This window comes from Octopus bimaculoides, chromosome 6 (genome assembly GCF_046866305.1).
Source record: "Octopus bimaculoides isolate indiv1 chromosome 6, ASM4686630v1, whole genome shotgun sequence".
Lineage (NCBI taxonomy): Eukaryota > Metazoa > Mollusca > Cephalopoda > Octopoda > Octopodidae > Octopus > Octopus bimaculoides.
Window position 1 is genome coordinate 27,847,043 of NC_142933.1, and position 17,256 is coordinate 27,864,298.

At 37.8% G+C, this 17,256-nt stretch overlaps 1 protein-coding gene across 2 annotated transcripts in view; it reads right to left on the reverse strand.

Moving 5' to 3' along the window:
* LOC106869793 (polypeptide N-acetylgalactosaminyltransferase) overlaps positions 1 to 17,256 on the reverse strand; it is a 164,534-nt gene that overhangs the window by 85,530 nt on the left and 61,748 nt on the right. For both annotated transcript variants that reach the window (XM_089353665.1, XM_089353664.1), the window contains exon 3: positions 6,407 to 6,505. In XM_089353665.1, the coding sequence (XP_089209791.1) occupies positions 6,407 to 6,505 (99 nt within the window). The remainder of the gene's footprint in view (positions 1 to 6,406; positions 6,506 to 17,256) is intronic.

The window sequence follows — 17,256 nt, forward strand, 5'->3', positions numbered from 1 at the left end:
TGTAGTGAAAGAGTACAGCAGGGTTCGCCACCATCCCCTGCCGGAGCCTCGTGGAGCTTTAGGTGTTATCGCTCAATAAACACTCACAACGCCCGGTCTGAGAATCAAAACCGCAATCCTATGACCACGAGTCCGCTGCCCTAACCACTGGGCTATTGCGCCTCCACTTTCTTAGTATACAGCATATGTATAAGCACATGTGTATGTGTGTGTGTTTATTCACACACATACTATCATCATTATTTGATGTCCTTTTTTTCCATGATGGCATGGGCTGGACAGTTTCACAAGAACAGACAAGCTTGAGGGCTCCACCAGGTTTTATATCTGCTTTGGCATCGGTCCTACAACTAGATGCTCTGGTCAATATAAAGATCCTCACCCAGGAGCAAAAAAAAAAAAAATTAACCAGCCTGGGGTGTGTTAACAAGTGTGTGGAAAACAAATATGAAAAGAAAAATGCACACTGACGACACTGGAGTGGGGAGGGGACATTCAGAAAATTCGCAAGATCCAATTTTTCCATAATAAATTCAGGTAAAATGGATATATATTGATTTTTTTTTTTACGGAATACCATGCTTTTGGTTATGGAGGATCCATTTCAAAAATCATATTTTCGAAATTTCATTATGTTATTGCAGTTTGTGAGATTTGGCTGTTATTTCTAGCATGTGGATAGCTGGCTTAAAGGCCTGAGGGTATATATTCTTTTCTTTTTTCTTGTTGAAAACTTGAAATTTTACAAGCAAATGTTTTTCAGAATCATAATCTTTGTATTTTTCAATGTATTTTGCAAAAAAAAAAAAAAAAAAAAAAATTTCCGGAAAAAGTGAAAAATGCAATTTTTGAACATTTTTTTTTTTCAGAATCGGATCCTCCATAACCAAAAATGTGGGATTCCGTAAAAAAAAAATCAATATACATCCATTTTATCTGAAGTTATGACAGAAAAATCAGATCTCGTGGATTTTCCAAAAGTCCCCTCCCCACCCCCAGGGCCGTCAGCGCGCATTTTTTTTTTCATATTCGTTTTCCACACACTTGTTAACACCCCCCAGGCTGGTTAATTTTTTTTTTTGTTCCCGGGTGAAGGTCTTTATATTGACCAATGCTCTTACCAAATACCCGCAAGATAGATATATATGTGGTTTCAGGTTAGAACACTCTACAACTGACATTTTTTCTCTCTGACAGCTACAGAAGTGCCAAAAACAAAAGCAACCACTCTATATCACCTTCATTGACCTCACAAAGGCTTTCGACCTACTTAGTAGGTCAAGAATGGCTGTCCTCCAAGACTCCTCAGGACAGTCCAATTGTTCCATGTGGATATGAAAGGTGTCATTCAATTTGATAGCTCTTCTTCAGAGGCATTCAACATATGCAGCAGTGTGAAGCAGGACTGTGTGCTTGTTCCCATCCTGTTTGGCATCTTTTTGCAGTCATATTGAAACATGCATTTGGAATGTGAACTGATGATGTCTACCTCCATACTAGATCAGGCAGGAAACTGTTTAGTCAGTCAAAGCTGAAAGCAAAATCCAGGGTTTGTCAATTACTCAGAGAAATTATGTTTGCAGACAACACAGCATTGACAGGACACTGAGGAACAAATGCAGTACCTTGTGAACAAACTCTCAAGGGTCTGCCAGGAACTCAGCTTGAAGAAAACCCAATGTACTGGGCCAAGGTGTCAAGCACCCTGCCACCTTCACCAACTACAAGTTGGAGTTAGTCCATGAGTTCACCTAGCTCGGTTGTATCATCACTGATAATCTCTCCTTGGACCATGAAATCAGCAGGCAAGTTGGACAGGCACCCTCCACATTTGCCAGGCTGACAAAAAGTGTCTGGAAGAACAGAAAACTGACCACAAACACTAAGAATGTTGTCAACAAAGCAAGTGTCCTCAGCACACTTCTTTACAGCAGCAAAACATGGTGCCTCTACTCCAGGCAGGAGCATCGTCTCAACATCTTCCACCTTTGTAACCCAAGACACATCTTGGATATCAAGTGGACCGATTGAGTCACCAACACTGAAGTCCTCAACCATACCAAGACACCCACCATATTCACCCTGCTCCAACAGTACCACCTGTGTTGGCTTGGTATGTATACTGTATGCCAAACAGGAGGATCCTAAAAGACCTCCTATATGGGGAACTGGCTACCAACACGTGCACAAGGATAACCTCATCTCTGTTTCAAGGATGTATGCAAGAGAGATATGAAGTCAATAGATGTGGAAGTTGTGAGATGGGAGAAAATGATCAACCATGCTGGAAACAAGTGCTATGCAAGGGGATAGAGTGAGGGGAAGAGAGACTCAAACTTGTCATTGAAGAAAAGCATGCTCAAAGAAAGAAAACTCAAGAGCACCAGTGGAAAGCATCTTCAGATGTAGTCACTGCATGCAAGACTGCCACTCCTGTGTAGGCCTGTACAGCTACAGCAGATGCTGTACCACCATCAGCAGATCCATGGTCTTCTGAGACCAACAGATGCCAATCATTATATATAGATATACACACAGCCTTCTGGCTTGCCAGTCCTCAGTCAAATCGTCCAACCCATGCTAGCATGGAAAGCGGACGTTAAACGATGATGATGATGATGATATATATATATATATATAGAGAGAGAGAGAGAGGGGGGGGGAGAGAGAGAGAGAAAGAGAGAGAGAGAGAGAGAAAGAGAGAAAGAGAGAGAGAGAGGGGGGAGTTTGGAATATTGCCCAACAGTACATGCCATGTTATACAAGTTCACCCAATGATATTACTATCGTAAGCATGAATCTTAAAGTGACTTGATTTCAAATCTGATGTATATTAAATGGTATTTATCTCTTGCTGGCTGCAGTACTTCTTTTATTTTTGATCCTACCTATTAACAGAACATTAACCGATACATTTTATATATATGTACATTCACACACACACATTCTCTCTCTCTCTCTCTCTCTCTCCCCCTGGGAGAGAGAGACCCACACACACATATATACACACAAAAACACAATCACAGTATGTGTGTGCGTACGTATGTGTGTTTAATAATTTACATTTTTCTCTCTATACTACTGTTGGAACACAACCATATATTCTTCGTAAAAGTACCCTGTATCATTACTGGAACACAGTCATTGATGAAATACCACATATCATTGATGGAGTTGTTCTAACACATTATTAGTGTTCACTCTCTCTCACATATGAGCCCATGGTCAGATGTTTACATATGTCTATGTATACATGAGAGAGAGAGAGAGAGAGAGAGAGAGAAGAGAGAGAGAGAGAGAGAGAGAGAGAGAGAGAGAGAGAGAGAAGAGGAGAGGAAAAAGAGAGAGAGATGGGATAGAATGAGAGAGAGGTACAGACACACACTTGTGAAACAGCTGATACACTAATGATAAATTTCATGTTATCCTAATAAAATAATTAGCAGTGATTAAATTTTCTCATAACATATTAATGACTTACATATCTCTGAACCAAAAATACTTCATGTGAGACTGATATATATATCATCACAGGTGCATACATCAGCACCATCATTATTTTTTTTTTCTGTTTCTCCTGCTGGCATGGCTGGAGTGGAAGATCTATCAGTGTCTGAGCCATTACTTATTGGGAGTCAGTGCTCTCGGAATGAGTGGGAGGACCATGTCTGGCTTGAATGTTTCATTTTTGGTTCCAGCAACAACTTTAAGAGTATACATGGTCCTTTTCAGGTCATTATGTCCTTGGTAAGACCATGAAGAGTGTGTGCATGTATGTGTACACACACACACACACACACGCATGCATATTATAGATAGATAGATACATACATACATACATACATACATACATACATACATGTGGCTGTGTCGTTATGAAGCTTATTCCTCAGCCAGGAGGTCTTAGGTTCAATCTCACAGTACGCCACCTTTGACAAGACCAACCGAAACCTTATAAGTGAATCTGGTTGACAGAAACTGATAGAAGCCAGTCATATTCATAGATAGGTGTGTTCATGTGCATGTGTGAGTGCATGTGCATATACCCTTGTTTAGACATCAGGTGATGACTGTAAATGACCATCATCATCATCATACAAGCAAGACTGTTCATTTCCAGTTTTCCATGAAAAATATGTCTGGCCATAGGAAAACCTTGTTTGGCAACAAGTAAGGGTTGGCAACAAGAAGAGCATCTAGCTGTACAGAATCTGTCTTAATAAATTCCATATGACTCATACAAGCATGGAAAAGTTTACATTAAATAGTTTCATTATATAACTGGGGGTTTTTTTCCATGCTAGTATGGCTTAGACAAGAGAAAATGGAGGCAGGATTTTTATGACCAAATGATCTTCATGTCACCAATCTCTACCTATTTTTTAAGGGATTTTTTTTTTTTTGTCATTTCAGAGGAATTCAAAAGTGCACAACTTACAGACGATTTGCTGACAGGAAATCTCAACAAATATCACCAGTTATTGCCTGATAGTTTTGAATGAGCCACAATAGCGAAGACATCATTTGCTACCACAGATAAGCATAGTTATCTCTCTCTCTCTCTCTCTCTCTATTACACACACACACAAAATCATCAAAATTATTATTTAACATCCATCTTCTAATTTCCTTTAATCAGTGGAAAAATTGACTGGGAACAAAGGTGGGAGGGGGGGCATCAACAGCAGATATGAGATGGTGCTGCGAATGATAGGAGATACAAAAGAATATTAAAGATTAGGTAAGGTAGTCTTAAGATGTACCTCAGAGAAGAGAGTGAGATACTAAGAAGATAGAAAACATTAATCAGAGGAAAATAAAGTGGAAAGAGATGATATGGAGAATGAGAGATGGATGCTAAAGGAAGTGTTTCCAGGGAGGTAGAAAGGTGGTAACTTGTTGCACAAACAGGAAGAAATATTTACAGCTTCTGTTGTCTTACAATTACAGCAGCTGAACAGTGCCATTGTTTGAAGAGTGATGGCGGGATGAGTGTTAGAAAGATGAGAGGTGGCAAAATGCTTGACTGGCACAGACTAAGTGCTGGGGCATAAACATATTGCTTTTAAAGCCTTATTTTTATTGTGATAGGTGAGTCTTACCAAGTATATATGTGCATGTGTACACATGCATACATATACACACATACAACAGGTTTCTACCAATTTCTGTAAACCAAATTTTCTTATAAGGTGTGTGTGTATGTGTGTGTGTGTCTGTCTCAGCAAGAATTGTTATCTGACCACAAAAAAACTACCGCATCCAATCCATACTAGCACAGAAAATGTGGTAGCAAAAGCATCAGCAGTAGCAGCAATGATATTAATATACCTTTATAGAACTGGGGGCTGCACGGTCAAATATTTTCTTATTACCATGTATATGGGAGATGCTTCAATTCAGTTATTATTTGTATGAAATATGCAGTGGTTGTCTTCACTGTATGTTTGCACCTATTTGTTTATTTTATTATAAAGTTCTTATCTGCCAGTGCACAAGTGTAAAGCTAGTATTAAGAAAGTTTGCCATGTATATATTATGTGATAGCTTACATTTTATAGAAACCATCAACTGCAGCTTTACCTTTGATTTTTCCTATACTGATAGTTTTGCAATATAACAGACTTCTACACATACTAATTCCTTACACAACAGCACCACCCTATAACATCTCTTTCAACACATTTGGTGGTCTGGTTTTCAAACAAATTCTTTGGAATATATTTTTATTAGATCTTCGTTAGTCTTATCAGATTTGTTGCAATCCATATTAGATGCAACTCAAAGTCCCCTGTCACTGTGTAAGATTATACAGAGACAGTTTTCAAGTCAAATCTACAAAGCAAATGTTTTTATGTTCTTACAATAACTGCAGAGATAGAGAATTCCAGCTGTTTAGATGTGCATTATAACCATTTCTGAAATAAGCATGTAAAGGCAAGAAAATGGAAAAGTTCATGACTTTCCCCGAGATCAAAAGCAGTGGATGTAAAAACAGGGACATGAAAAGCAGGTGATGTAATTCACTTTGACAAGAACATACCAGAACACTAGTTACTATCTCACATCTCTAAAATAACATTAACCGATTTCTCTTTTGGATTCAAATTCAAATACAGCAGCCTGACTGAGTTATGGTTAATGGTACTTTGGGGGATAATTAAGAACAGCAAATTCCATTTCAACTTATAGCAAACCGAAAAAATGCATACAATGGAAATACATAAAAATTTCTGCATTATGATTGATAGAAATCATTTTGAAATGAGTGATAAAAATCATGAATTACCCCCCACCGGCCTATAAGTTTTAGTAATTCATAAATCTCATTTTTACTTTGGATTCAGAATTACTGGACATTATTGCCCTAAACACCATTTACGTAACTGGTACCAAAATCTCTTACCTTATCACAGTGCGTAATAATGCTGATCGGGCTTCGTTATGGAATGTTATAATCACAGATGTTGCTGGTAGTTTTTCTTGGCTCCAATCTTTAGTGCAACTGGTAAATAGAAATATACACATTAACATCAACATTAACATTGCCACCACTACTATCACAATTATCATCTACCACCACCACTACTACCATAATTATCATCTCCCAACACCACTGCATCAATTACTATTAGTATCACTACCACAACTTCTACCACCATCGAAACCATTACTGCTTCTGATACTTCATCTCTGTCACTTCCACAAACACTACCATTGCCATTTCCAGTATTGCCTCATAGCTAAAATGCTGCCTCATTCACAAACCAACTGCCTTGTAGCTTCACAAAACTGTTAATCTACTCTTATTCTACTAATACAAAGAGCTACCTTCAAAAAGATGTGGCTTCTATGACTGCGGCAAAAGCAACCTATCTAGGAGCATGGTCACTCTGAAATATAATGACTGGTACAGCACAAAAGAGGCTGAAAATTCTCTAAGAGAAAATTTCTAGTAAAATACTACAACTGTTAATGTCAGGGTCTAACCCCTTCCTTTGTTTTCATAGATTATACCTCAATCCATTTATGAATATAGGTACTAATTACCTACTCACTTCATTAACACAAAATAACAAGTACGGCAGGCAAATTCTTCTAGTATATAAAACTTTATAGTGAACATTACAAACACATTCAGGCCACAGCACCATTATTTCCATGGGTTTGGTTTTGTTGACTTCATTTACTCAACTTTCTTTTAAGAAATCCATTATCAGTTGTTGGTGGTGGTGGTTTGCAAACTTAGGATCAAAGAGCAAATAATATATGTTGATTTTGCAAAACCTTTTGATAAAATGAATCATAGTATGATATGCCACAAACTGCATGATCTTGGCATACCTGGAAAACTTGGAGATAGAAAGATACAAAAGTCAGGCAGTAGTGGCCAATGGAGCCACCTCAAAGAAAACCTAGCAAAAACCAAAGTGAGCGGCGTTCCGCAGGGCACTGTCTTGGGACCACTGTTTTCCATGGTGACTTCTCAGATATGCCCTCAGCTGCCTGGGTAGACACCCTTGCTAGCTATGCAGATGATACAAAAGTCTTGCAGAAAATACAAAACCCCAGCAATGCTGCACATCTACAGCAGGAGTTGGACTCAATTTACAGATGGGCTGAGGACAATAATATGCAGTTTAATGCTGAAAAATTCCAAGCCTTGCACTACCAGCATCCAAAACTGAATATAACACTTATAGGATACACTGGTCTTCAGGGAATTACAATCCCAGAGCCTAAATCAGTGAGGGACCTGGGTATCAACATGAGTAATGATACCTCTTTCCAAGTGCACATTACCAGGATGGCGACAAAGTGCAGACGACTGGCTGAAATAGAAGGGGATATAGCTTCATGCGATGTAGAAGACAACTGGAGGTTTCTACAGGACAACCTGCTGAGAGACACTGGCCAGATCTGTGGATGGTGCAAAGTCCCCTCTCGACCCAAGATAACGTTGTGGTGAAACAATGTTGTTGACAGGGCTATTAAACAAAAGAAACAGACTTGGAAGGACTGGAAGGACAGTGGTAGAAGGGAATTGTATCAGACTGCCAGAATGGAAACTAGGCAACAGGTTTATTTAGCCAGAGGGGAAGCAGATAAGAAAAAATTTGCCAATGTTCTGCGCCATGAGGACCAAAGACTTGAGGTATTTCGTATTGCAAGACAGTGTGTGAGAGAGAATCATGATGTCGTAGAAGAGAAATGTGTCCACATGGATGATGGTTCACTTGCACTAAATATGGTTGCAAAGAGAGAGGTCTGGAGATGCCACTATGATAGATTGCTCAATAAAGAGAATGAATGGGAGAAAGAGAGTCTGCCGAATGTCAACCCAACAGAGGGACCAGCTATCCGAGTTGACAGTACCATGGTAGATAAAGCAATTAAGAGTATGAAGACAGGGAAAGCCCCCAGCCCATCCGGAATCCCTGCAGAGATGCTCAAAATATCTGGCAGTGTTGGCTATAGCCTAGTCACCCGTATTGTTAACCAGGTGATACACGAAGGAATCATACCCAATGATTGGTGTAGCAGCACCATAGTCAACTGCTACAAAGGTAAAGGTGACACTTTAGATACAAATAATTACAGAGGTATCAAGTTGTTGGATCAGGTAACGAAAGTCATGGAGAGGGTCATAGCCCAACTAATTAGGGAGCGAGTCAGTTTAGATGAGATGCAGTTTGGGTACGTGTCAGAGAAAAGCACCACTGATGCTATATTTCTGGTAAAAGACAGCTGCAGGAGAAATACCTAGCCAAAGATAAACCTCTGTACCTGGCTTTCGTTCACATGGAGAAAGCCTTTGACAGTGTCCCCCGCTCCCTTATCAGGTGGTCAATGAGGAAACTAAGGATAGATGAGTGGTTAGTGAGAGCTGTGCAAGCCATGTACAGGAACACTGTCAGTAAGGTGAGGATTGGCGACGAGTTCAGTGAAGAATTCCAAGTAGAGGTAAAATATCAGCTAATATGATCTACGTGTGCTTTTATGCACCAAGCACATATGAGATGATCACTCATGGCTATTAATGTAGTATTCAGTGTTCTGACTGTGTCCATATACTAGAATTCATCCCCACACCTATGAACAGGGCCTTAGGCACAATTCCCCAGAAAAGGAAAGATTTAGCTATTTCTTGCATGCCCTATGCAACAGGTATTTCAGGTCCTTTATCGTAAATAGCTGTTACATGGTAGCAGGGCATGTTAGAAATAGCAGCCAAATCTTTAGCAATGAGATACGTTGAATGCACTCTAAAAAATTTGGGGTGATCTTTCACATTAACTCTCAGAACTGTCATTTTGACTCTCAGAAATGTCATCCAGGTCAGCTGGTTTTGTTCGTTAATTTCCGTAAAAAATTTTTATTAATTTAATTTTGTTTTAATGTGAAAAAGAAGAGAAAGTAAAAAATGTATGGACGTATGTGTGTGAGTGAGAGAGAGAAAGTGTAATTTACACATACATGAGAACATATGTTCACTCACTCACTTTCTCTCTCTCTCTCTCTCTCTCTCTCTCTCTCTCTCTCTCTCTCTCTCTCTCTCTCTCTCCCTCAGACACATACGCACACATACATACAAAAGTCGTATGCATATGTATTGATGTATGGACAACACACCCCTTCACTCACTCTCTTTTTCTCTCTTTCATACACACACACATCCATTTGATATACACATACATACATCTTTCACTTTAAAATAAAAGTAAATAAATAAAAACTATTTACAGAAATTAATGAACTCCAGATGACAAGCAAAAGATCACCATTCACTTGAAAATAATTAAAAAGCAACATTTAAAGAAAGCTAAAATATAAATATTTACTGTACAAACAACTTCCATTTTTGAAATCACATTCAGTTAAAAATATTTCTAAATGCTTAAAATATTGTGTACATCAAAAATTCAATGTTTTTTTTTCTCAGAGAGCGCGAAGTCTATGTGTGTGTATATGTCACAGATAGCGCACGCGTATTTGTGTTGATTGACATGCCATATGTATTCTGTATGTGTGTTGACATCATGGAAGCCATATTTTTTGGGGTTTTTTCCTCAAGAAATAAACAAAAATTATTGTTTCCATTAATAAATAAAGGTCCAAATACCAAAAAAATTTGTACTGCACTGTCGAAGGTAAGTATGAAAATGAATATGCAAAAAAATTAAGATAAAATATACTATTTCTGAGATATTTCAGGTACACACAAACATCTCTAGAGTTTTAGTATTATTAAGATATATATATTGGAAATGGGCTGTGCGTGAGAAGACCCGGCAAGCCAAGTAAGATCGTTGCCAGTGCCCCTGGACTGGTTCTTGTGCGGGTGGCACATGAGATGCACCATTTTGAGCGTGGCCGTTGCCAGTACCGCCTGACTGGCTCCTGTAGGATTTTCGAGCGAGATCGTTGCCAGTGCCCCTGGACTGGCTTGTGCGGGTGGCACATAAAAGACACCATTTCGAGCGTGGCCGTTTTCGTGCGGGTGACACGTAAAAGCACCCACTACACTCTCTGAGTGGTTGGCGTTAGGAAGGGCATCCAGCTGTAGAAACTCTGCCAAATCAGACTGGAGCCTGGTGTTGCCATCCGGTTTCACCAGTCCTCAGTCAAATCGTCCAACCCATGCTAGCATGGAAAGCGGACGTTAAACGATGATGATGATGATGATGATATATATATATATATATATATATATATATACGACGGGCTTCTTTCAGTTTCTGTCTATCAAATCCACTCACAAGGTTTTGGTCGGCCCAAGGCTATAGCAGAAAACACTTACCCAGGGTGCCATGCAGAGAGACTGAACCTAGAGTCATGTGGGTGGAAATCAATCTTCTTATCACACAGCCACATAGCATCAGCTGAAGTCATAAAGTGACATACTGACACACACGCATGCATGAGCACACAATGCTATATATTATAGATTTTATGTTCATTGGGTCTTGAAGTTTCACCCACTAATGGCTCATTAAACCAGATTGAGTGAATAAGATCTTAGGCAAAACTTGAAAGTCCCAATTAATATGAAACTTATAATACATTTCACTCAGCAGTCATTACTGAGCTGACCCATCAGCATATGTCCAGTGATCATTCTTAAACTGACTTTAAAATAAGAAACCCAATTTAACATTTACTAAACCGTATTGTCTCCTCTCCTACAACCACAATCATCTACCCATAGGCCCACACTAATCATCATGCCAGACCTTTCTCCCCAGAACATCAAAGACCCTTTGGGATCTCTTGCATGTGCATGCCTTTTCTGCAAGTGTTCACTGGCAACAGTTTAAACAGAATGTTAACAACATCAGACCCTCAGAAGGCCTGCAAGGATCATAGCCTCTGCTTCTCCCTCTAGATTCAACAAGTAATATGGATGTTGTGTGGTTAAGAAGGTTGCTTCCTAACCATATGGTCTCAGGTTCAGTCCCAATGCATGGTACCTTGGGCAAATACCTTCTACTATAGCTCCAAATTGACCAAAGCCTTGTGAGTGGATTTGGTAGATGGAAACTGAAAGAAGCCCATCATGTGTGTGTGTATGTATATGTGTGTGCAATTGTGTACTCTTGTTGTGACATCATATGGTGGTTGTAAACAAGAATCACCATCATCGAATTGATGTTGTTTGTTCCCAGTTTTCCGAGAAAAACATGCCAGGCCATGGGGAATATTATTTTGCTTGGAAACAGGTGAGAGTTGGTGACAGGAAAGACACCTGGCTGACGAAAAACTGCCTAGATAAATTTCATCTGACCCATGCAAGCATGGAAAAGTGGATGCTAGATGATAATGATGATGATATATACAGAAACATACACACACACACACACACACACACACACACACACGCATGCACGCACACACACACACACACAAACTCAAACCCATTTATATGTAATCTATATATATAAAAATGAGAATGTGTATCTGTCTGTCTGTCTGTGTGAATCCCTAAAACTCGAGAACTACGCAACCAATTTCATTCAAATTTTACACATGCCTTACTTAGGGTTCCAGTTGTGTTTTAGTCAAAAAAATTTTTTAACTTCTTGCAGAGTTCGAGCCCACGGCAACATAATATCTCCTCCACTATTTAAGTATTACGTGTCAAAAGTGAAACAAAAACACTCATGTCAAATACTTTCACTTTAAAAATGAAACTATTCCACTAGCTGAAACAATCACATTTCGATACTGTAATGACAGATACTTTCAGAGTGAGAGAAAGAGAAAGAGAGAAAGAGAGAGAGAGAGAAAAAGAGAGAGAGAGAAAGAGAGAGAGAGAGAGAAAGAGAGAGAGAGAGAGAAAGAGAGAGAGAGAGAGAAAGAGAGAGAGAGAGAGATGTATATGTATACATATAGATGTATCTGTACACGTTATTCCTCTAACTGAAACAATCACATTTCGATACTGTAATGACAGATACTTTCAGAGAGAAAGAGAGAGAGAGAGAGAGAAAGAGAGAGAGAGAGAAAAAGAGAGAGAGAGAAAGAGAGAGAGAGAGAGATGTATATGTATATATATAGATGTATATGTACACGTATATGTATAGATATATATATATATATAGATATAGATCTCTATGCATACATGTATATGTATACATATGTGCAGATGTATATATATATAGATAGATGTACATGTAATATGTACACATATATACATATATATACATGCATACAGGTATCTATACATATATACACCCATCACACAAACACACACATTAGTCATTTGTTTTCTTATCCAAAACTACGTCAAAAGTACTGAATGGATCTTTATGAAATTTGGAAATTACATTCTATGCATAACGGCCATAACTCCCATGAAAATTCATATATTTTTGATGTTGATGAAATTTTAACCCGAATATAACAGATGAGCATTATTTGTAATTCGACGGTACAACAGTGTAAGACTACCCTTTCAGATATACTTACATTGTGATTTCTGCAATGTGGTGCATAAATTGTCAAGTAAATGAGACACATCTTTGCCTCCACTGATTCACTTGCAAAGTGTTGAGTAAAATTATTTCGTTGCAGACCTCCTTTGAGTCTTTTTATTATCACTGTGACACACATAGTCCCCAGTTGGTAACATTGATTTCAAGGCCTTCCCAGATGAGAGACTGGTTGTTCTAAGACATTTATCGATTGTAAATTTTGTCTGCAATTTGGAAATTATATTCTATGCATAACGGCCATAACTCCCATGAAAATTCATATATTTTTGATGTTGATGAAATTTTAACCCGAACATAACAGATGAGCACTGTCTGTAGCTGGTCTTCTCTTGGAAGAGCCCCGCTTCTCACATGGACAACTGTATGTTGGCTGCTCAAGAGTGGGCAGCAAAAAAAAACCTATTTGCATATGCTCCACAAGGGAAAATAAGGAACATTGTTTACAACGAGGTGTTATAATCACAACAGCAAGAACGTATGTACATGATCACCTTCTTTTACGAAACTTCATTGACTTTCATATATTTATATTGATATACATATATATACGTGTGTTTGGGTGCGTGTGTGTGTGTATATATATATCTCTATATATAAAGATGAGAATGTGTGTCTGTCTGTGTGTCTGTCTTTCTGTCTGTGTGTCTGTGTGTCTATCTGTCTGTGTGTCTGTGTGTCTGTGTGAATTCCTAAAACTCGAGAACTACACAACTCTCTTTTACAAACCCAGTGAAAATACATATATTTCATATGTCAAAGAAATTCAAGCAATACATATAACACCAAAGTTAAAAACATTCCCAACAATTCCACAATCCCCAACCTCCAGAGCTATTGAAGAAACTGTTATCATCAACTGACCAAGATTCCTAACATTTGCAAAACAAAATTACACAATAAGACGCTGTACTACAGATGACATCATTTGGAAGCACAAGAGATTTAACTGAGGCAGCATTCATCCAAACTTTCAAGATCCAACCTCAGATTTATCATCGCATTGTCTCTCTACTACCTCTGTCAAATGAATCACCAAAATTGGCCTTTCATTATTTATAATCTGTACCTGTTTGTTTGGTTATGAAATAAAATACACAAAACGTGTTTCTGAATTACGTGTATTTACTTTATATACATATGAGTTGAAAACTTTCTTCTAGCATTCCACTTAATATCTATGTTCCATGCTGGCATGGATTGGAGAGTTATTAATGTAGAAATATGGTATCGTAGCTACTAACAGTTGAGGGTTGTGTAGTCTAGACGGCGTTTTTAGATTTCATTATTCTCTTTAACCCGGGCAACGCCGGGTATTTCTGCTAGTTAATAAATAAAAGACATTCAGCAAAGTTGAGCTTATCTTCTTTCTGTATGTAACAAACTACAACAGTCTGGGGTATTTTCCATTGAAAAATATCTATTTTCTGCAATAAATTTCTATCATACTAAAACATATACAATAAAACCTTGCTGATGGACTGATGTCACTTCTATATACACTAACAGTTGCATTTAAACATTTTCTGAGAAATTTTGTTTGCTTGTTTTTTTTCTTTTCAAGAGACCTTAAAAGTTTTTGAGTCAGAATTTCAAAAGATAATTTATTTTTTCTATTCTTTTAAGTAAACAAATAAAATCCTTAAATGACAAAATAAAATTATAACTATGTATAGTAATTGTAATGTTAATAATAGTACTTAATTACTGCAAAACTTTTGCATAATAGCACTTTACTCTGTCAATCCACATATCACCATGGTCTTACTTTTGTTGTCTTTTCTCCCACTTCTGCATAGAAAAACTACTTTTCGCTTTTTCTTCCTCTCATTTGAAAAGCAAAATTTTCCCTTGCTTCTTTCTCCAGCCATCCTTAATATCAGCTCATTTTCTTTGCATGTGTATTCCAATAGAAAAGTACTTTTTTTTTTTCTTTTAACCAATGAAACAAAGCTGGCAAATTGAGAAACTGTATTTGTTTCTCCAGGCAGAAGCTATTTCGGAGCAATCTGCTGCTTACAAACTTAGGAGATGCCCTGAAGACCTATGGATATCAAAGCTCCATGGAATAGATTCAAAGAAAGAAAACAAATTTTGTTGGGTCATATATGTTATGGCTAAGCCATATACTGGGTATTGGATGGTATTATGAAAAACTACCATTATCAAAATACTGACTGGTATTGTCACTACAGCAACTACTAACATAAATTCAGTAAATACACATATAGATAGATCACAGTGACAATGCCACCTCAAAGAAAGATGATGATGTCAACAAAGAAGCTAACAATACAAACACTACTACGTCCACCATTACTAATGACAATGACAAAAATAGAGAAAGCAGAGAAGAAAATAGTTTTAAAGAAATTCACCAATAACAAAAGGGAAATCAATGCTGCCATAAGGGATAGCATTAATAACAAACAAACGACCACCACCACCACCATCAGTACCAGCAGGGAAAAGGTCAAAGAGAACTTAAATCAATAATAGAAGCAACAGAGCTTCAATTACTTTACAGATACTATCTAAAACAAGATTACAGATATAGCAAAAAGTATAAGATAATGAAACACTGCCACGATTATTCCAAGCCTTGTCAAAGATAGGTTGGGTTGTAAAGGCTCACCCTGTGAACAAGTATGTTTCAGTAACTTCATGAATACCATGGTTCAAAATAACAATAATGGAATGCCTGGGACAGGAGCTCTAAGTAAAATTACTTAAAAGGAATTTAATCCCCCAAAAGGGGCAAACCTAGCAACAGTCGCATTTCTTTTTTTAAATTAGCACAGAATAGTACAGTATTTATTTAGAATATGTACTGACATGAAATTACATGCACTGATACAAAGTTACATGCACTGACATGAAGTTACAGCTACACTGCACAAGACCACAGAGAATAAAAACCTCAGGATGGCCACCTTATAGATGCCTCTATTGATCTAACAAAAATTAAACTTTTAAAACTGCAGATATCTGTAGTTAGAGTAAAAACACTCCATCTAAGAGACTTTGCTACATACATTCAACCAATACTCTTTACTCTTTTACTTGTTTCAGTCATTTTGACTGTGGACATGCTGGAGCACCGCCTTTAGTCAAGCAAATCGACCCCAGGACTTATTCTTTAGAAGCCTAGTACTTATTCTATCAGTCTCTTTTGCCGAACCGCTAAGTTACAGGGACGTAAGCAAACCAGCATCGGTTGTCAAGCAATGTTGGGGGGACAAACACAAACACAAATATATAAACATATATATATACGACGGGCTTCTTTCAGTTTCCATCTACCAAATCCACTCACAAGGCTTTGGTTGGCCCAAGGCTATAGTGGAAGACATTTGCCCAAGGTGCCACGCAGTAGGACTGAACCCAGAGCCATGTGGTTGGTAAGCAAGCTACTTACCACACAGCCACTCCTGTGCATATGAAAAAAAAATTTTTTTTTTTTTCTTGACTCAAACATAGTAGAACTGAAGATGTAGGATACCAAAGCCCCTGAATCTTAAGACCTACGTAATTTTTTTTCTTTTTTTTAAGTGATTAAACTCTTTTAAACCTCAATTTCTAGAAAGTTTGCTGAAATTAAGTAAAACAATTGCAGTTTGAGAGCGGTACAAATTCTTTTCTATGCAAAACAATGACACTGTAATCAGTAGGTAGCATGATTGCCCAGCAGGTGATAGTTCTAGGTATAATAGAGAGCAATAAAATCAGTAGGCGGTGGGGTGTCAATGTGATTGACTAAACTTTTGATGGTGATGACCCTTCAAGATCACAGTCCAATGACTGACATTAATAAAAGAATAAAAGAGATAAAAGAATAAAGATGAAGCAATTTATGTGAACAATGCCAGTAACATTCATTTAATATGTTGTTAGAAAGGTCAAAGTTCAAAGAAATATCAAATCAAGGGACAGAAAAATTATGAAGATGATGATGGTTGTAGTGGGACAGGGTGGGAATATGTTAACCATGTCAGTTCCTACAAACTGAAAACAATAAAACAGCATTGTACAGATTTGCAGAAGAAATGCTTTGGTGCATTATTAAAACAGTATCATTGTTTGAAAGAATTGGTTCACTCACAGCAGGTCCTTATATCGTTAATCACTGTTTCAACACCTGCATTTTAATACTAACATGTGTTAGACAAGTCTTATTGGGTGCCATTTCTGATATCAACTTGTTTTCAAGTAAAGACATATGCAACATCTTTGCACAAACTGCTGAGCTGTCAGATATTTTGCT